General features: G+C 36.9%; 1 protein-coding gene across 5 annotated transcripts in view; it reads right to left on the bottom strand.

Annotated features, from left to right (window-relative positions):
• The window catches only part of DZIP3 (DAZ interacting zinc finger protein 3), a 121167-nt gene that overhangs the window by 27934 nt on the left and 71942 nt on the right, over positions 1–21291 (bottom strand). For all 5 annotated transcript variants that reach the window (XR_003432384.1, XM_027104169.1, XM_027104202.1 and 2 more), the window contains exons 18-21: positions 11981–12006; positions 4016–4181; positions 2423–2518; positions 2146–2273 (exon numbers count right to left, since the gene is read on the bottom strand). Coding sequence is in view for 4 of the 5 variants with exons in the window: in XM_027104169.1 (XP_026959970.1) it covers positions 2146–2273; positions 2423–2518; positions 4016–4181; positions 11981–12006 (416 nt within the window). In the remaining variant the exon portion in view is untranslated. The remainder of the gene's footprint in view (positions 1–2145; positions 2274–2422; positions 2519–4015; positions 4182–11980; positions 12007–21291) is intronic.

Raw genomic sequence — 21291 nt, 5'->3', positions numbered from 1 at the left:
GTATAGAAGGGCTGACTCACACTGCTTTGCTGCTGTACAGTAGAGAGAGGCAGGAGCTCCCTGTTGGGTGCCTCTGGCACCAGCTGGGGAAAGCAGGGGAAATGGAGTACCACCTGGCGCCAGGGTGGAGCTTCAGCTCCCATGAGAGTAGGAATAAAACCTAGTATTGATTAGTCCCACCTTGGATCACTTTGTTAAGTCTTGTTGATGCTAGGTAGAGGTAGAGGCTTAGCTCGCAGCTGGACCATATTGATGCTATCCTGGCAGAGAAACTGGAGCACCCCTTGCTTCCACTTGGTGAGGAATGGAAGATTAGCTACCTGCTCAGTACTGCTACCCCAGCAAGGGAATCTGATTTCTGCCATCTTTTGTCAGAGTGCGGTACCTGTGTCCAAGGGGTGGTGTGGGTCTAGTGGTGTTTGGCTGGAGTAGGTGGGTAGTGCCAAAAAGGTTTCATGTTATTATATCTTCCTTTCCCTGATCCTCTGGCTAAAGGGAACAGACTCTTCTTGGCACTTTAGTGGCCCCCTACCCTGTGCTTACTGACAGTTGCATGTTGGAGGTTTCTGCAGTGCTCTGTCTAGGATAAATGGGAGGCAATTTTTAAAAAATCACTGTCACATCATTCTTTCAAGTTCCAAGGTTTCTAGACAGTCTGCTTCCTTCTACCTTTCAGAGTCTTCTCATGTTTGTTGTGTTCTATCCAGGGTGTTTAAGTTGTAAGAAGGAAGACTTGCAAGTAACAGAGTAGACTTGCAAGTAACATTTTGGTGGAACTGGAGGTCCCTCTGTTATATGTAATTTTAATCCTCTCATATTAATCTATACTTTCCACTAGCTCACAGTTAACTTATGATATGTCTTGGTATCCTTTACATGTGCCTTACATAATTCTTCGCATACTGTGGGAACTTGATAAAAGTTTGGTGAATGTTCAGCACTGAATGTTCCTTGTGTGAAGACATATGCATTCCCTAAAGTGGTCTGTTTGTAGTCTCAAGCATACAAGGGAGTCTGGGTAAGGTATTAGAGTTGAAGAGAGATATCTCAGATAGCAAAGGAGAGAGACAGGTCATCTGCATGGATGGCATTACTTTTCTGATCTCTGATACTATATAACATATTTATGGATTGGTCATTGTCTTTCAGGCTAAAAGACAAAATTTTGAATCCTGAAGTGTGGGTTCTTAAGTGATTTCAGTCAGTTTAATTTGTCCAAGCTATTTTAGGTCCACAAAACTGAAAGTGTTTGCAACTGATACCATGTTGCCAGAGCTATGGCATCCTGTTCTTCCTAAAAACCTGTTCAGGTTGGATGAAATGTTATGTGGGAGAAAATTTAAGACCAAAATCTCTGCCTAATATTTCTCCAATTTAACTATTGACATCTTGGACTCCTTAAACTAAGATATTCCCTAGAATCTGTCTATTTTCCCTATTAGCAGTCTAGGAACTGCAGTGGATTTCAAATTAGAATCATGGATGACTAGTATTTTGTGGTATTACTGTTTATTAAAATAATGTGTCACAAATTATATTACTATTTCACTTCAAAATGGTTCAAGGCAGTCGTTAGTATAAACAGAATGGAGCAGGATACTCATTTTTCCTTATTAAATCAGAATTTTTAGTCTCAGGCATTTTTAATACTTGAGGTTATAAGAGAAATGAGATTGATGGGGTGAAAAGATTCTCCGGGAATTTGATTTGTTTCCAATCTCTTGCGCTTAGAACACAAATACTCTCAGAAACCAACATTAAAAGGTATGAAAGTGAGTCAGTGATGTCTTTGAGGAATGTACTTACCATATGCTATAAAGAAACAGCCAATCATTAGTCACATTTTTACAAATTAGAGTCATGACCTGAAAGCTAATTATCATTCTCATGTAATTCTATTATCTTCACACTTATTCAGCCAATACATGAAAAGCTTGATATTTAGAGTGAGCAGTTGCTTATTTCTCAATCCAGCTGGCAAGGCAAAATATAGTGGGTTTTTAAGCAATTGCAGCCCTGTGGTTGGCAGTTCCTAATGTGCAGTCACAATGCCACCTAGTGGCTACATAGGGATTATCTTTTAAAGGATACTATTCATTATGGAGCAAACCCAGAATTTTCTTCTATCAACAGATTTGCACTTACTTGGACACCTTATTGATTCCAAAAGCCACTTGTTGGTTAAGAGATGAGATGATTTTATCTTTCTTTTTAATCTGCATTTGGTTTTCTTGCCACCGAAAAGTCACTGTTTTCAATTGTCTTTTGAAATCCTGATCAATGAAAAATATTATTTCAGTTAATTCTGTTCAAGCCACCAGAAATTTAAAGAAAAAACTGGGCTCTTTAAAAATATATACCATTAAATCGAACATTTGAAGTACCTCTAACTTGTCTCAGATATAATGGCAAAAATACTTACTTCACACTGATAGTGCAATTTACAAAACTGCCGTTGCCGAGCAAGCTTTTGCTTCTCAGTTTCTCCATATTCTGTAGTTACCTTGTTGGTTGAGCCCTATTGAGCAAATGGAATATTCATGCTTTATTTTCCTCTTTAAAAAAGCACTAATATTATAGAAATTTAAATGAAAAACACTACTATTATTGTTATTTAAAGGGGATTTAAGTTGCTGTCTAACTCATACTCATGCATTATAGGTTTCAATGCAAATACCACTTCTCTGATTAATTTAAATAAACCTACCTCTCTCCAATTGCAGCATTCACTAAACAATACCATAGTTACTTGTCTACTGCTGCTACTACTGAATAATGTTATCTGTATGCTTACCATTTTTAAAGCATTTTTTGTAATGCTTTTATTGTCATAAGAACCATATGAGGTAGGCACTCACTACTACTTTAGAGATGATAAAACTGAGTAACTTGCCCAAGGTCACACAGTAAGTGAAGGAGCCAGAATTCTAAACTCAGGCAATCTTAACTGCTAAACTACTTAATTATTACCTTAGTAATTATCACCTTAGGTTAATGTTCAACTTCTCCACTGGATTATAAACACTGTGATCACAGGGACCATGTCTTAGCATAGCTCTTGACACAAAGTAAGTGCTAAGTGTTTTTTGAATAAATGAATGAATAAACATTTTTCAAAAGCTGTGTGACATTTTCATTCTATTTTTTGAGTTCTTATAGCTGTTGGATGAAAACCAAAGGCCCCACATTTAAACTTTAGTGTGACATCCAAAGCTTAGAATATGTCATTTCAGTTAAAATATATGTATATATTTTAATTAGAAAGGAGACAAAAAGGCATGACAATTATACTAGTGTACTATCAGCCAGGAAATTGTTTGTACTAACTGTATCCTTAGATATCAACATTACTATATATTATATATTATTATACTTAAACCATGGAACAGGATATCATATATTACCTCAGTACAGAATTCTCATGGGTAGGTTAAGCAAGTGATTTTTTTTTTTAAAAAAAGCTTTCTATATGTTTTATCTCATTAAGTGCTCTGCTGAGCACTAAAATCATGTTCATATGCACCTTCATATATAAGTATGTCATTCCCAGCACTGACTACCACCAGGAAAGGAACCAAAAAATTGTTGTTTGTTAATATTTTTTGTAGATATTTCATGGTAACAAAAAGGTTTAACTTTTTGAAAAATGAAAGTAGATTTGTTTTATAAAACTATTTTTCTCATGAAATTTAATCCAATGGGATTATGCCAGGGTATTTTTTTCTTCCTTGTGGTATTTGAAAACTCTTTATAAGGAATGCATTTGTAATCAGCTCTGCCCAATACTTAAAACCAGGAAATGGTCTGAGGACTAAAGTGAAAAGTTTCCAGTTCCTAAGGTTCTTTTTTATGTCAGCCATCCCTCTGTCCCTCCTTTCCTGTTTTTTCTTTTTCCTCAGAAATACAACATAAATCACTAGGTTAACATGCTGTTCAAAGAGTCATGGGGAAAAAATGGTTAACAATTGTTCTGGAAGAAGGAAAGCAGGGCTGTATCCTCTCAAATCAGGCTTACCTGCTCTATCATGTCCAGAATATGCAGTTCATCCAGGCTATAGAACTTGTCTTCAGTTGCAGAATCTTCTTGAACATCACTTGCATCATCTTTCATAAATCCACTGATTGAGTATAGATTTGCTTGTTCTTTCTTCGATTGCTCTTCCTTACCTATCATATTTGGACTATAGTGGTGACATAATCAATGTGATCTTTTATAATTGTATAGTGCTTTTCATCTAAGCCATTATTTCCCAAATTAATATTGTACTGGTCTCATGAGATGCTCAGATCAGAAGGGCTCATAGTCAAAGTTTGGAGAGTAGTCATACTGTGTATTTCTTTTGAAGATTCACAATGAATTTTAGCATACTTCAGCTAGCACTCAACTGAGGTACCTATTCTGTTCCTAGTAGTGTTTTTAAGAACTATCAGAATATGGAGTTCACTTTTCAAATTATAACTATTAACATCAGTTACTTTGAGAAACAATACTTTGGGAAATATTGACAAGCATGTCTACATCTGCTATATTATTTAATCATCACATCATTCTTGACAAGTAGGTTGGTTTAATCAACTTCAGTGCTTAGGTCCCATGTACATTTAAATAAAGGGCTGCAAACAGCAATATAAAGTAGATTAAAATGGAGGTTTCTTTTGTAACAGGACTTTAAAAAAAAACTGTAGTGATAATGAATTGAAGTAACTAGGAACCACTGAGAAAACAATGAAAATATTACATGTACAATGACAATTAACTCATTTTTATACCTATGTCTAAAATTTAAATGCATGCTACTATCCTTTCAAGTTGGCCCACTATTTAGTAGCTATGAATTTCCTTCCTAATCTCATTGAACAATGACAAGAAATAGAACTTTTACTTATAGCATGATCTGTATTACTTAATTTTATAAGTGAAAGAAAATTATTTTTATTTTATTATTAGAAAGAAAATAGATAACTCCAGGATGCATCAGTACTTATTTTAGGCCACTGAGACCTAGAAAAAAAATGATATCTAACGCTTGTAGAATAACTTGTAAAACACTATAAAACAGTCATTAGGTATCACTGAAGTATTCTAGACTGACTCAAATATTTTGGAAAGTTCAATGAAATAAACTGCTTGTGTAGACCACAGTTCGAAAACCCAATCAGTTTTCCATATTACTTAAAAAGCTGTTAAAAAATTACATTTTTCTGACACCCCAACACTGTAAAAATATGAATCTGTAGTTTTGAAAAGCTCCAAAAGATTATTCCTAAATTTTTAAAGTATGATAATAGCATTATGATAATATAGAAAAATATTCATCTCTTATTAAAGAGATACAAACTGAATCATGTAGAGGTAAAATTATATGATGTTTGGGACTGAAAACATTCAAAAAAGAACAAAATGTTAAGGAAAAAATGAAGCAAATATGGAAAAACACTGATAACTGTCGAATCAGGATGATAGGTATACATACAAATGTACATATATCATTCTCTTTACTTTTGTGTGTCTTTGAAAATTCTCATTTAAAAACAAAGCTCGCTGCATGATTTGATGATCATCCAGGTTTGGCTCTATGCTGTAAGTCAAAATGAGCAAAATGACTGATAATATTGTTTCATTCTTTAGTAAGTTATTTTTACGGTATCTAGACATAGCATGAAAACACACACACACAAAAAACTATCAGAGAGGGCAGACAGCAGAAGCAAGAAGAACTACAATCCTGCAGCCTATGGAACAAAAACCACATTCACAGAAAGACAGACAAGGTGAAAAGGCAGAGGGCTACTATGTACCAGATGAAGGAACAAGATAAAACACCAGAAAAACAGCTAAATGAAGTGGAGATAGGTAACCTTCCAGAAAAAGAATTCAGAATAATGATAGTGAAGATGATCCAGGACCTCGGAAAAAGAATGGAGGCAAACATCAAGAAGATGCAAGAAATGTTTAACAAAGACATAGAAGAATCAAAGAACAAACAAACACAGATGAACAATACGATAACTGAAATGAAAAATACACTAGAAGGAATCAATAGCAGAATAACTGGGGAAGAAGAACGGATAAGTGACCTGGAAGACAGAATGGCTGAATTCACTGCTGTGGAAAAGAGTAAAGAAAAATGAATGAAAAGAAATGAAGACAGCTTGAGAGACCTCTGGGACAACGTTAAACACAACAACATTCGCATTATAGAGGTCCCAGACGGAGCAGAGAGAGAGAAAGGACCCAAGAAAATATTTGAAGAGATTATAGTCAAAAACTTCCCTAACATGGAAAAGGAAATAGCCACAAGTACAGGAAGCACATAGAGTCCCATACAGGATAAACCCAAGGAGAAACATGCTGAGACACATAGTACTCAAATTGGCAAAAATTAAAGACAAAGAAAAATTATTGAAAGCAGCAAGGGAAAAATGACAAATAACATACAAGGGAACTCCCATAAGGTTAACAACTGATTTCTCAGCAGAAACTCTACAAGCCAGAAGGGAGTGGAATGATATACTTAAAGTGATGAAAGGGAAGAACCTACAACGAAGATTACTCTAGCCAGCAAGGATCTCACTCAGATTTGACAGAGAAATCAAAAGCTTCACAGACAAGCAAAAGCTAAGACAATTCAGCACCACCAAACCAACTGTACAACAAATGCTAAAGGAACTTCTCTAAGTGGGAAACACGAGAGAAGAAAAGGACCTATACAAAAAAACCCAAAACAATTAAGAAAATGGTAATAGGAACATACATATCGATAATTAACTTAAATGTAAATGGATAAAATGCTCCAACCAAAAGACACAGGCTCACTGAATGGATACAAAAACAAGACCCATATATATGATGTCTACAAGAGACCCACTTCATACCTAGGGACGCATACAGACTGAAAGTGAGGGGTTGGAAAAAGATATTCCATGCAAATGGAAATCAAAAAAAAGGTGGAGTAGCAATACTCATATCAGATAAAATAGATTTTAAAATAAGGAATGTTACAAGAGACAAGGAAGGACACTACATATGATCAAGGCATCAATCCAAGAAGAAGATATAACAATTATAAATATATATGCACCCAACATTGGAGCACCTCAATATATAAAGCAACTGCTAACAGGTATAAAAGAAGAAATCGACAGTAACACAATAATAGTGGGTGATTTTAACACGTCACTTACACCAATGGACAGATCATCCAAAGAGAAAATTAACAGGGAAACACAAGCTTTAAATGACACAACAGACCGGATAGATTTAACTGATACTTATAGGACATTCCACCCAAAAACAGCAGATTACTTTGTTCTCAAGTGCGCACGGAACATACTCCAGGATTGATCACATCCTGGGTCCCAAATCAAGCCTCAGTAAATTTAAGAAAATTGAAATCATATGAAGTATCTCTTATGACCACAATGCTATGAGATTAGAAATCAATTACAGGAAAAAAACGTAAAAAACACAAACACATGGAGGCTAAACAATACGTTACTAAATAACCAAGAGATCACTGAAGAAATCAAAGAGGAAATCAAAAAATACCTAGAGAAAATGACAATGAAAACAGGATGATCCAAAACCTATAGGATGCAGCAAAAGCAGTTCTAAGAGGGAAGTTTATAGCTATACAAGCCTACCTCAAGACACAAGAAATATCTCAAATAAACAACCTAACCTTACACCTAAAGGAAAGAGAGAAAGAAGAACAAACAAAACCCAAAGTTAGCAGAAAGAAAGAAATCATAAAGATCAGAGAAGAAATAAATGAAACAGAAACAAAGAAAACAATAGCAAAGATCTATAAAACTAAAAGCTGGTTCTTTGAGATGATAAACAAAATTGATAAACCATTAGCCAGACTGATCAAGAAAAAGAGGGAGAGGACTCAATTCAATAAAATTAGAAATGAAAAAGGAGAAGTTACAACAGACACGGCAGAAATACAAAGCATTCTAAGAGACTACTACAAGCAACTCTATGCCAACAAAATGGACAACCTGGAAGAAATGGACAAATTCTTAGAAAGGTATAACCTTCCAAGACTAAACCAGGAAGAAATAGAAAATATGAACAGACCAATCACAAGGAATGAAATTGAAACTGTGATTAAAAATCTTCCAAAAGGGGCTTCCCTAGTGGCGTAGTGGTGGGTTCATGCCCCGGTCCGGGAAGATCCCACATGCCACAGAGTGGCTGGGCCCGTGAGCCATGGCCATTGAGCCTGCACGTCCGGAGCCCGTGCTCCGCAACAGGAGAGGCCACAACTGTGAGAGGCCCATGTACCGCAAAAAAAAAAAAAAGAAAAAAAAAATCTTCTAAAAAACAAAAGTCCAGGACCAGATGGCTTCACATGTGAATTCTATCAAACATTTAGAGAAGAGCTAACACCCATCCTTCTCAAACTCTTCCAAAAAATTGCACAGGAAGGAACACTCCCAAACTCATTCTATGAGGCCACCATCACCCTGATACCAAAACCAGACAAAGATACTACAGAAAAAGAAAATCACAGACCAATATCACTGATGAATATAGATGCAAAATTCCTCAACAAAATACTAGCAAACAGAATCCAACAACACATTAAAAGGATCATACACCATGATCAAATGGGATTTATCGCAGGGATGCAAGGATTCTTCAATATAAGCAAATCAATTAATATGATACACCATATTAACAAATTGAAGAAGACAAACCATATGATCATCTCAACAGATGCAGAAAAAGATTTTGACAAAATTCAACACCCATTTGTGAAAAAAACTCTCCAGAAAGTCGGCATAGAGGGAACCTACCTCAACATAATAAAGGCCATATACAACAAACCCAGAGCAAACATCATTCTCAATGGTGAAAAACGGAAAGTATTTCCTCTAAGATCAGGAAAAAGACAAGGATGTCCACTCTCACCACTATTATTCAACACAGTTTTGGAAGTCCTAGGCACGTCAATCAGAGAAGAAAAAGAAATAAAAGGAATACAAATTTGAAAAGAAGTAAAACTGTCACCATTTGCAGATGACATGATACTATACATAAAGAATCCTAAAGATGTCACCAGAAAACTACTAGAGCTAATCAATGAATTTGGTAAAGTTGCAGGATACAAAATTTATGCACAGAAATCTCTTACATTCCTATAAACTAATGATGAAAAACCTGAAAGAGAAATTAAGGAAACACTCCCATTTACCATTGCAACAAAAAGAATAAAATACCTAGGAATAAACCTACCTAGGAAGACAAAAGAACTGTATGCAGAAAACTATAAGACACTGATGAAAGAAATTAAAGATACCAAGAGATGGAGAGATATACCATGTTCTTGGATTAGAAGAATAAACATTGTGAAAATGACTCTACTACCCAAAGCAATCTACAGATTCAACGCAATCCCTATCAAATTACCAATGGCATTTTTCACAGAACTAGAACAAAAAATCTTAAAAGTTGTATGGAGACACAAAAGACCCCGAATAGCCAAAGCAGTCTTGAGGGAAAAAAAACGGAGCTGGAGGAATCAGGCTCCCGAATTTCAGACTGTACTACAAAGCTACAATAATCAAGACAATACGGTACTGGCACAAAAACAGAAATATAGATCAATGGAAAAGGAATGAAAGCCCAGAGACAAACCCATGCACCTATGGTCAACTAATCTATGACAAAGGAGGCAAGGATATACAATGGAGAAAAGACAGTCTCCTCAATAAGTGGTGCTGGGAAAACTGGACAGCTACATGTAAAAGAATGAAATTAGAACACTCCCTAACACCATACACAAAAATAAACTCAAAATGGATTACAGACTTAAATGTAAGACAGAACACTATAAAACTCTTAGTGGAAAAGGTAGGAAGAACACTCTTTGACATAAATCACAGCAAGATCTTTTTTGATCCACCTCCTAGAGTAATGGAAATAAAACCAAAAATAAACCAATGGGACCTAATGAAACTTAAAAGATTTTGCACAGCAAAGGAAACTACAAACAAGATGAAAAGACAACCCTCAGAATGGGAGAAAATAGTTGCAAACAAATCAACAGACAAAGGGTTAATCTCCAAAATATATAAACAGCTCATGCAGCTCAATATTAAAAAAACAAACAACCCAATCCAAAAATGGGAAGAAGACCTAAATAGACATTTCTCCAAAGAAGACATACAGATGGCCAGGAAGCACATGAAAAGCTGCTCAACATCACTAATTATTAGAGAAGTGCAAATCAAAACTACAATGAGGTAATCACCTCACACCAGTTAGAATGGGCATCATCAGAAAATCTACAAACAACAAATGCTGGAGAGGTTGTGGAGAAAAGGGAGCCCTCTTGCACTGTCGGTGGGAATGTAAATTGATACAGCCACTATGGAGAACAATATGGAGGTTCCTTAAAAAACCAGAAATAGAATTACCATATGACCCAGCAATCCCACTACTAGGCATACACCCAGATAAAACCATAATTCAAAAAGACACATGCACCCCAGTGTTCATTGCAGCACTATTTACAATAGCCAGAATATGGAAGCAACCTGAATGCCCATCGACAGATGAATGGATAAAGAAGATGTGGTACATATATACAATAGAATATTACTTGGCCATAAAAAGGAACGAAATTGGATCATTTGTAGAGACGTGGATGGACCTAGAGACTGTCATACAGAGTGAAGTAAGTTAGAAAAACAAATATCATGTATAAACACATATATGTGGAACATAGAAAAATGGTACAGATGAACTGGTTTGCAGGGCAGAAATTGAGACACAGATGCAGAGAACAAATGTATGGACACCAAGGGGGAAAAGTGGCGGGAGGGGTGGTGGGATGAATTGGGAGATTGGGATTGACATAGATACACTAATATGTATAAAATGGATAACTAATAAGCCGCTCTATAGAAAAAAAAGAAAGGCTTCTCTGGTGGCGCAGTGGTTGAGAGTCCGCCTGCCGATTCAGGGGACACGGGTTCGTGCCCTGGTCTGGGAAGATCCCACATGCCATGGAGCAGCTGGCCTGTGAGCCATGCCCACTGAGCCTGTGCGTCCAGAGCCTGTGCTCCGCAACGGGATAGGCCACAACAGTGATAGGCCCGCGTACCGCAAAATCAAACAAACAAAGAAAAAAACCTATTGCATTAGTGGCTCAACTTGTTGACAAAGAAAGTGAAAACCCATCTTGGATGATGAACTGTTAACTTACCGAGTGGATCATGTCCATTAATCAATGAGAAAATATCAAAATCGATGGCTTTAAAGTTACCAAAATATGTTCTTGTTACCATTTTGAAGTTATCTTAATTATGTCCTCACAGAGAGTTCTCTAAAGTAACTAATTTTCAGTTAACAACTCTTTGGTGGGTATAATGATCTCTTTATTGAATGTCTCCCCCACTTCCTTCCTCTACTACACTGTCATTAATCATATGGTTGTAGAATATAGCTCTCAATGTTCTTTAGACATTAAAAGGTTTCCAGTAAAGGTTCAAAATTCACCATTAACAACTGGGGTTAAAAAAAACCAAACAAACATCTCAGGTTAATTAAACAAACCAAACCAAACCAAACTCTTTTATAAAAGGGGTCACTGGGACAAACAATAATCTGCCTTTAAGGTTAAGTTTAACTTAGTCTATATTTGGCTAACTACAATCTAGACTATATTTTAAAGGATTTTATACTGGAACCAAATTTAGCCCTTGAAGAAAGCAGTTAGCATTGGATGACTCTTGAGTAACCATACATTGATAGGAAAATGCCAAGAGATTCTATTCTCCCAAAATAAACGATAATTTAACTTTTTGTCACTTTCAGTTAAAAAAACCTGACAACTTATTAAGACAAAAAAAACTGTCTATTCTTCTCTTAGTGAGAACACGTTCTAAAGCAAGGCTGTGTCATTCTGGCAAAGCACACTTTGACAGTACTAAGACAGATTTAAAAATTAAATAAACTAATACTTACACTTGCTCTTCTTTAGATTCCTTATTCTGAAAAATAACATCAAGAATTAGTATTATGTATCAACTATGTTGATACAGCACAGTGATCTAACTGCATTTAGGTCAGCATTTCTCAAGCTTTTTGACCACAACCAAAATAAGAAATATAATTTACATTCTAACTCAAATGTACTTACATATATATTTTTATACATAAGCATAAAACTGAAATATAAGTCCCATGAAATAAACCTTACTCATATTATGTGTGTTATGGACTGCATGTTTGTGTGCCTCCAAAATTCTTAGGTTGAAACCCTAACCCCCAGTGTGATGGTAACTGGAGGTATGGCCATTGGGAGGTAATTAGGTTTAGAGGATGTGGAGTCCTCATGATGGGATTAGCACCCTTATGAGAAGAGACCAGAGAGCTAGCTTGCTTGCTTGTGCATGCTTGATCACTTTCTCTAACGTGTGATGATACAATGAAAAGGTAGCTGTCTGCAAATTAAGAAGACAGCCTTCACCAGACACTGAATCTGCTGGCACCTTGATCTTGAATTTTCCAGCCTCCAGAACCGTGAGAAATGTTGTTCTTGCCACCCATTTTATGGTAGTTTGCTATAGCAGCCCGAACTAAGACAATGAGTGATGAACTCTGAAATTTTTTTTATTCATACTAATTCTATTTCTTTTTTTAAAATGATAGTTGTGACGCACCAAATTGATTTTATAATCTACCACTGAGTCATGAAACACAACTTGAAAATCACTGATTCAGATATTGGAAGTAAGTGTTGTGGCAGAGTTTGTGTCTATTGCAATATCTTGGGACAGATATTGCAATTGTGTATGTAATTTTCATTTACAGAATCCAATACTAATTACAAGAGTTCTTGAAAGTCTACATGTAAAGAGAAAGCAGATTGATATATTAAGAATCTTATAGGGAAAAAGTGTTAGGGAGATCAGAATTGGGAGGAAATATTAAACAGCCCTATATTTTATTTTCATTAAAAATAAAACTATAACAGCAACCTATTATAATATCAATGACAGTTAACATACTAAAGAGTATTAATTACTCTTATATATCACCTTTCTATTGAGTATCAATTACTGTCATATAAATTACAGTATTAATTTCTACTACCACCTTGTTTACAAGAAACTTCAGGCCTCTTTCCCCACAGATTCCATGATATACTTACTAATTTGTTTTGTTTTATTGTCTGTATACTAAGAAGATTTTTGCATTTCATTGTCTGTTCAATGTCCAGTGCCAATTTGATTTTACAATTTAGAATTATCAACTCCTGCCTTGGTTCTAGTGTACTTGAATAACTAAGTTGAAAAGACCTTTGATTGTTCATAATGAACATATCTAGTATAATTAAGTATAGGTTCCCCCGCTATCCCAAAGTAGAGCATTCCTTTGGAACCTTTCATAAACTGAAATGGCATAAAGTGAAGAAGCAATTACAGGCATACCTCAGAGGTAATGAAGGTTCGGTTCCAGACAACCCCAATAAGGTGAATATTGCAATAAAGCAAGTCACATGAATGTTTTGGTTTCCCAGTTCATATATGTTTATACTATACTGCAGGCTATTAAGTGTGCAATATAGCCTTATGTCTTAAAAGATGTGTACACCTTAATTTAAAAATACTTTATTGCTAAAAAATGCTAACCATCATCTAAGCCTTCAGCAAACTGTAGTCTTTGCTTTGGTAGATGGTCTTGCCTTGATGTTGATGGCTGCTGACTAATCAGGGTGATGGTTGCTGAATGTTGCAATGGCTGTGGCAATTTCTTAAAATACGACAACAGTGAAGTTTGTTGCATTAATTGCCTCTTCCTTTTATGAATGATTTCTCTGTTTGACAGCATTTTACCCACAGTAGAACTTCTTTCAAAATTGGAGTCAATTCTCTCAAACCCTGCCCTTGCTTTACCAACTAAGTTTCTGTCATATTTTAATCCTTTGTTGTCATTTCAACAGTTGTTACAGCACTGTCACCAGGAGTAGATTCCATCTCAAGAAACTACTTTCTTTGCTCATCTGTAAGAAGCAGCTCCTTATCCATTAAAGTTTTATCATGAGATTGCAGCAATTCAGTCACATCTTCAGGCTCCACTTCTATTTCCAGTTCTCTTGCTATTTTCACATGTGCAATTACTTCCTCTACTGAAATCTTAAATCCTTCAGTTTCATCCATTAGGGCTGGAATCAACTTCTTCCAAACTCCTGTTAATGTTGATATTTTGACTTCTTCCCATGAATTATGAATATTTTTAATGGCATCTAGAAAGGTGAATCCTTTCCAGAATGTTTTCAATTGACTTTGCCCAAATCCATCAGTGGACTCACTACCTATGGTAACTGCAGCCTCACAAAATGTATTTCTTAAATAATAAGACTAGAAAGTCCAAGTGACTCCTTCATCCACAGGCGGCAGAACAGATGCTGTGTTAGCAGGCATGAAAACAACATTAATCTCACTGTACATTTCCATCAGAGTTCCTCAGTGACCAGGTACATTGTCAATGAGCAGTAACATTTTGAAAGAAATCTTTGTCTTTTATTTTGTTTTACTTTATTTTTTTGAATTTATTTTATTTTTTATACAGTAGGTTCTTATTAGTTATCTATTTTATATGTATTAGTGTATATATGTCAATCCCAATCTCCCAATTCATCTCACCACTACCCACTGCCCACTTTCCCCCTTCAGGTGTCCATACGTTTGTTCTCTACATTTCTGTCTCTATTTCTGCCTTGCAAACCGGTTCATCTGCACCACCTTTCTAGATTCCACATATATGCCCTAATATACAATATTTGTTTTTCTCTTTCTGACTTACTTCACTCTGTATGACACTCTCTAGGTCCATCCACATCTCTACAAATGACCCAACTTTGTTCCTTTTTATGGCTGAGTAATATTCCATTGTATATATGTACCACATCTTCTTTATCCATTCATCTGTCGATGGGCATTCAGGTTGCTTCCATGTCCTGGCTATTGTAAATAGTGCTGCAATGAACACTGGGGTGCATGTGTCTTTCTGAATTATGGTTTTCTCAGGGTATATGCCCAGTAGTGGGATTGCTGGGTTATATGGTAATTCCATTTTTAGTTTTTTAAGGAACTCCATACTGTTCTCCATAGTGGCTGCATCAATTTACATTCCCACCAACAGTGCAAGAGGGTTCCCTTTTCTCCACACCCTCTCCAGCATTTGTTGTTTGTAGATTTTCTGATGATGCCCATTCTAACTGGTGTGAGGTGATACCTCATTGTAGTTTTGATTTGCATTTCTCTAGTAACTATTGATGTTGAGCAGCTTTTCATGTGCCTCTTGACCATCTGTAGGTCTTCTTTGGAGAAATGTCTATTTAGGTCCTCTGACCATTTTTGGATTTTTTTTTTTTAATATTGAGCGACGTGAGCTGTTTATATATTTAAGAGATTAATCCTTTGTCTTTTGATTCATTGGCAAATATTTTCTCCCATTCTGAGGGTTATCCTGTTTATGGTTTCCATTGCTGTGCAAAGGCTAAGTTTTATTAGGTCCCATTTGTTTATTTTTATTTCCATTTCTCTAGGAGGTGGGTCAAAAAGGATCTTGCTGTGATTTATGTCATACAGTGTTCTGCCTACGTTTTCCTCTAAGAGTTTTATAGTGTCTGGCCTTACATTTAGGTCTTTAATCCATTTTGAGTTTATTTTTGTGTATAGTGTTAGGAAGTGTTCTAATTTCATTCTTTTACATGTAGCTGTCCAGTTTTCCCAGCACCACTTATTGAAGAGACTGTCCTTTCTCCACTGTCCATTCCTGCCTCCTTTATCAAAGATAAGGTGACCATATGTGTGTGGGTTTATCTCTGGGATTTCTATCCTGTTCCATTGATCTATATTTCTGTTTTTGTGTCAGTACCATACTGTCTTGATTACTGTAGCTTTGTAGTATAGTCTGAAGTCAGGGAGCCTGATTCCTCCAGCTCCATTTTTCTTTCTTAAAATTGCTTTGGCTATTTGGGGTGTTTTGTGTTTCCATACAACTTTTAAGATTTTTTGTTCTAGTTCTGTGAAAAATGCCACTGGGAGATTGATAGGGAGTGCATTGAATCTGTAGATTGCTTTGGGTAGTATAGTCATTTTCACAATGTTGATTCTTCTAATCCAATAACATGGTGTATCTCTCCATCTGTTAGTATCATCTTTAATTTCTTTCATCAGTGTCTTATAGTTTTCTGCATACAGTTCTTTTGTCTACTTAGGTAGGTTTATTCCTAGGTATTTCATTCTTTTTGTTGCAATGGTAAACGGGAGTGTTTCCTTAATTTATCTTTCAGATTTTTCATCATTAGCGTATAGGAGTACAAGAGATTTCTGTGCATTAATTTTGTATCCTGCTACTTTACCAAATTTATTGATTAACAGTTTTCTGGTGACAGCTTTAGGATTCTGTATGTATAGTATCATGTCATCTGCAAATAGTGACAGCTTTACTTCTTCTTTTCCGATTTGGCTTCCTTTTATTTTTTATCTCCGATTGCTGTGGCTAAAATTTCCAAAACTGGGCTTCCCTGGCGGCGCAGTGGTTGAGAGTCCACCTGCCGATGCAGGGGACACGGGTTCGTGCCCCGGTCTGGGAGGATCCCACATGCCGCGGAGCGGCTGGGCCCGTGAGGCATGGCCGCTGAGCCTGCGCGTCCGGAGCCTGTGCTCCGCAACGGGAGAGGCGACAGCAATGAGAGGCCCGCGTACCGTAAAAAAAAAATAAAATAAAAAAAAAATAAAATTTCCAAAACTATGTTGAATAATACTGGTGAGAGTGGCAACCTTGTCTTGTTCCGGATTTTAGTGGAAATGGTTTCAGTTTTTCACCATTGAGAACTGTGGCTATGGGTTGGCTGTGATGTTGGCTGTGGGTTTGTCATATATGGCCTTTATTATGTTGAGGTAAGTTCCCTCTATGCCTACTTTCTGCAGGGTTTTTATCATAAATGGATGTTAAATTTTGTCAAAAGCTTTTTCTACATCTCTTGAGATGATCATATGGTTTTTATCCTTCAATTTGTTAATATGGTGTATCACATTGATTGATTTGCGAATATTGAGAATTCTTGCTTTCCTGGGATAAACCCCACTTGATTATGGTGTATGAAACTTTTAATGAGCTGCTGGACTCTGTTTGCTAGTATTTTGTTGAGGATTTTTGTGTCTATGTTCATCAATGATATTGGCCTGTAGTTTTCTTTCTTTGTGACATCTTTATCTGGTTTGGTATCAGGGTGATGGTGGCCTCATAGAATGAGTTTGGGAGTGTTCCTCCCTCTGCTATATTTTGGAAGAGTTTGAGAAGGATAGGTGTTAGCTCTTCTCTAAATGTTTGATAGAATTCGCCTGTGAAGCCATCTGGTCCTGGGCTTTTGTTTGTTGGAAGATTTTTAATCACAGTTTCAATTTCAGTGCTTGTGATTGGTCTGTTTATATTTTGTATTTCTTCCTGGTTCAGTCTCGGAAGGTTGTGCTTTTCTCAGAATTTGTGCATTTCTTCCAGGTTGTCCATTTTGGTGGCATATAGTTGCTTGTAGTATTCTCTCATGATGCTTTGTATTTCTGCAGTGTCCATTGTTACTTCTCCTTTTTCATTTCTAATTCTGTTTGTTTAAGTCTTCCTTTTTTTCTTGATGAGTCTAGCTAATGGTTTATCAATTGTGTTTATCCTCTCAAAGAAGCAGCTTTTAGTTTTATTGATCGTTGCTATCATTTCCATCATTTCTTTTTCATTTATTTCTGATATGATCTTTACGATTTCCTTCCTTCTGCTAAATTTGGGATTTTTTTGGTTCTTCTTTCTCTAATTGCTTTAGGTGTAAGGTTAGGTTGTTTACTTGAGATTTTTCTTGTTTCTTGAGGTAGGACTGTATTGCTATAAACTTCCCTCTTAGAAGTGCTTTTGCTTTATCCCAGAGGTTTTGGGCCATCGTGTTTTCATTGTCATTTGTTTCTAGGTATTTTTTAATTTCCTCCTTGATTTCTTCAGTGATCTCTTGGTTATTTATTAACGGATTGTTTAGCCTCCATGTGCTTGTGCTTTTCTACGTTTTTCTCCCTGTAATTTATTTCTAATCTCATAGTGTTGTGGTCAGAAAAGATGCTTTGATATGATTTCAATTTTCTTAAATTTACCAAGGCTTGATTTGTTACCCAAAATGTGATCTATCCTGGAGTATGTTCATGTGCACTTGTGAAGAAAGCGTAATCTGCTATTTTTGGATGGAATGTCCTATAAATATCAATTAAATCTATCTGGTCTATTGTATCATTTAAAGCTTGTGTTTCCTTGTTATTTTTCTGTCTGGATGATCTGTCCATTGGTGTGAGGTGTTAAAGTCCCCCACTATTATTGTGTTACTGTTGATTTCCCCTTTTATAGCTGTTAGTATTTGCCTTATGTATTAAGGTGCTCCAATGTTGGGTGCATATATATTTATAACTGTTATATATTCTTCTTGGATTGATCCCTTGATCATTATGTAGTGTCCTTCCTTGTCTCTTATAACATTCTTTATTTTAAAGTCTATTTTATCTGATTCGAGTATTGCTACTCCAGCTTTCTTTTGATTTCCATTTGCATGGAATATCTTTTTCCATCCCCTCACCTTCAGTCTGTATGTGTCCTAGGTCTGAAGTGGGTCTCCTGTAGACAGCACATATATGGGTCTTGTTTTTGTATCCATTCAGTGAGCCTGTGTCTTTTGGTTGGAGCATTTAATCCATTCACGCTTAAGGTAATTATCTATATGTATGTTCCTATTACCACTTTCCTAATTGTTTTGGGTTTGTTTTTGTAGGTCTTTTTCTTCTCTTGTGTCTCCCACTTAGAGAAGTTCCTTTAGCATTTGTTGTAGAGCTGGTTTGGTGGTGCTGAATTCTCTTAGCTTTTGCTTGTCTGTGAAGCTGTTGATTTCTCTGTCAAATCTAAATGAGATCCCTGCTGAACAGAGTAATCTTGGTTGCAGCTTCTTCCCTTTCATCACTTTAAATATATCGTGCCACTCCCTTCTGGCTTGTAGTTTCTGCTGAGAAATCAGCTGTTAACCTTATGGGAGTTCCCTTGTATGTTATTTGTCATTTTTCCCTTGTTGCCTTTAATAATTTTTCTTTGTCTTTAATTTTTGTCAATCTGATTACTATGTGTCTCAGCATGTTTCTCCTTGGGTTTACCCTGCCTGGGACTCTCTGCGTTTCCTGGACTTGGGTGGCTATTTTGTTTCCCATGTTAGGGAAGTTTTTGACTATAATCTCTTCAAATATTTTCTCAGGTCCTTTCTATCTCTCTTCTCCTTCTGGGACCCCTATAATGCAAATGTTGATGGGTTTAATGTTGTCCCAGAGGTCTCTTAGGCTGCCTTCATTTCTTTTCATTCATTTTTCTTTATTCTCTTCTATGGCAGTGAATTCCTCCATTCTGTCTTGTAGGTCACTTATCTGTTCTTCTGCCTCCGTTATTCTGCTACTGATTCGTTCTAGTGTATTTTTTGATTTCAGTTATTATATTGTTCAGGTCTGTTTGTTCTTTAATTCTTCTAGGTATATTTTTGTTAATTCTTGTAGGTCTTTGTTAAACATTTCTTGCATCTTCTCAATTTTTGCCTCCATTCTTTTTCCGAGTTCCTCGATCATCTTCACTATCATTATTGTGAATTCTTTTTCTGGAAGGTTGCCTATCTCCATTTCATTTAAATGTTTTTCTGGGGTTTTATCTTGTTCCTTCATCTGGTACATAGCCCTCTGCCTTTTCATTTTGCCTGTCTTTCTGTCAATGTGGTTTTTGTTCCACAGGATGCAGGATTGTAGTTCTTCTTGCTTCTGCTGTCTGCCCTCTGGTGGATGCGGCTAAGAGGCTTGTGCAAGCTTCCTGATGGGAGGGATTGGTGGTGGGTAGAGCTGGGTGTTGCTGTGGTGGGCTGAGCTCAGTAAAACTTTAATCTGCCTGTGTGCTGCTGGGTGGGGCTGAATTCCCTCCCTGTTGGTTGTTTGGCCTGAGGCAACGCAGCACTGGAGGCTATAGGCTCTTTGGTGGGGCTAATGGTGGACTCCAGGAGGGCTCACGCCAAGGAGTACTTTCCAGAACTTCTTCTGCCAGTGTTCTTGTCTCCGTGGTGAGCCACAGCCATCCCCTGCCTCTGCAGGAGTCCCTCCAACAGTAGCAGGTAGGTCTGGTTCAGCCTTCTATGGGGTTACTGCTCCTGCCCCCTGGGTCCTTATGCATACACTACTTTGTGTGTGCCCTCCAAGAGTGGAGTCTCTGTTTCCCCTAGTCCTGTCAAAATCCTGCAGTCAAATCCCACTAGCCTTCAAAGTCTGATTCCCTGCAAATTCCTCCTCCCATTGCCGGACCCCCAGGTTGGGAAGCCTGACGTGGCGCTCGGAACCTTCATTCCAGTGGGTGGACTTCTGTGGTATAATTGTTCTCCAGTTTGTGAGTCACCTACCCAGCGGTTATGTGATTTGATTTTATTGTGATTGCACCCTTCCTACTGTCTCATTGCAGCTTCTCCTTTGTCTTTGGATGTGGGGTATCTTTTTTGGTGAGTTCTAGTTCTTCCTGTCAATGATTGTTCAGCAGTTAGTTGTAATTCTGGTGTTCTCGAAAGAGGGAGTGAGCACACGTGCTTGTGGTCCACCATCTTGAACCGACATCCAGAAATCTTTCTTTCTGAGCAGTAGCTCTCAACAGTAGGCTTAATATATTTAGTAAATCATGTTGTAAAGAGATGTGTTGTCATCCAGGCATTGTTGTTCCATTTCGGGAGTACAGACAGAGTTGATTTAGCATAATTCTTAAGGACCCTAGGATTTTCAGAATGGCAAATGAGTACTGGCTTCAACTTAAAATCACTAGCTGCATTATTCCCTAACAAGAGAGTCAGCCTGTGTGTTGGAGTTTTGAAGCCAGGTATTACTTCTCTTCATCTATGAAAGCCCTAGATGGCATCTTCTTCCAATAGAAGGCTGTTTTGTCTACACTGAAAAATCTATTGTTTAGTATAGTCACCTTCATTAATTGTCTTAGCTAGATCTTCTGGATAACTTGCTGCAGCTTCTGCATCAGTGCTTGTTGCTTCACCTTGTACTCTGAAGTTATGGAGATAGCTTCTTTCCTTAAACCTCATGAACCAACCTCTGCTGGCTTCAAACGTTTCTTCTGCAGCTTCCTCACCTCTCTCAGCCTTTACAGAATTGAAAAGAGTTACGGCCTTGTTCTAGATTAGGCTTTGGTTGAAGGCAATGTTGTGGCTGGTTTAATCTTCT

Source organism: Aethalodelphis obliquidens, unplaced genomic scaffold, assembly GCF_003676395.1.
Source record: "Aethalodelphis obliquidens isolate GAN/ISIS:26980383/991018 unplaced genomic scaffold, ASM367639v1 scaffold1, whole genome shotgun sequence".
NCBI classification, from domain to species: domain Eukaryota; kingdom Metazoa; phylum Chordata; class Mammalia; order Artiodactyla; family Delphinidae; genus Aethalodelphis; species Aethalodelphis obliquidens.
The sequence above is the reverse complement of the archived record's forward strand: the minus strand, read 5'-3'. Positions and strand labels throughout refer to the sequence as shown.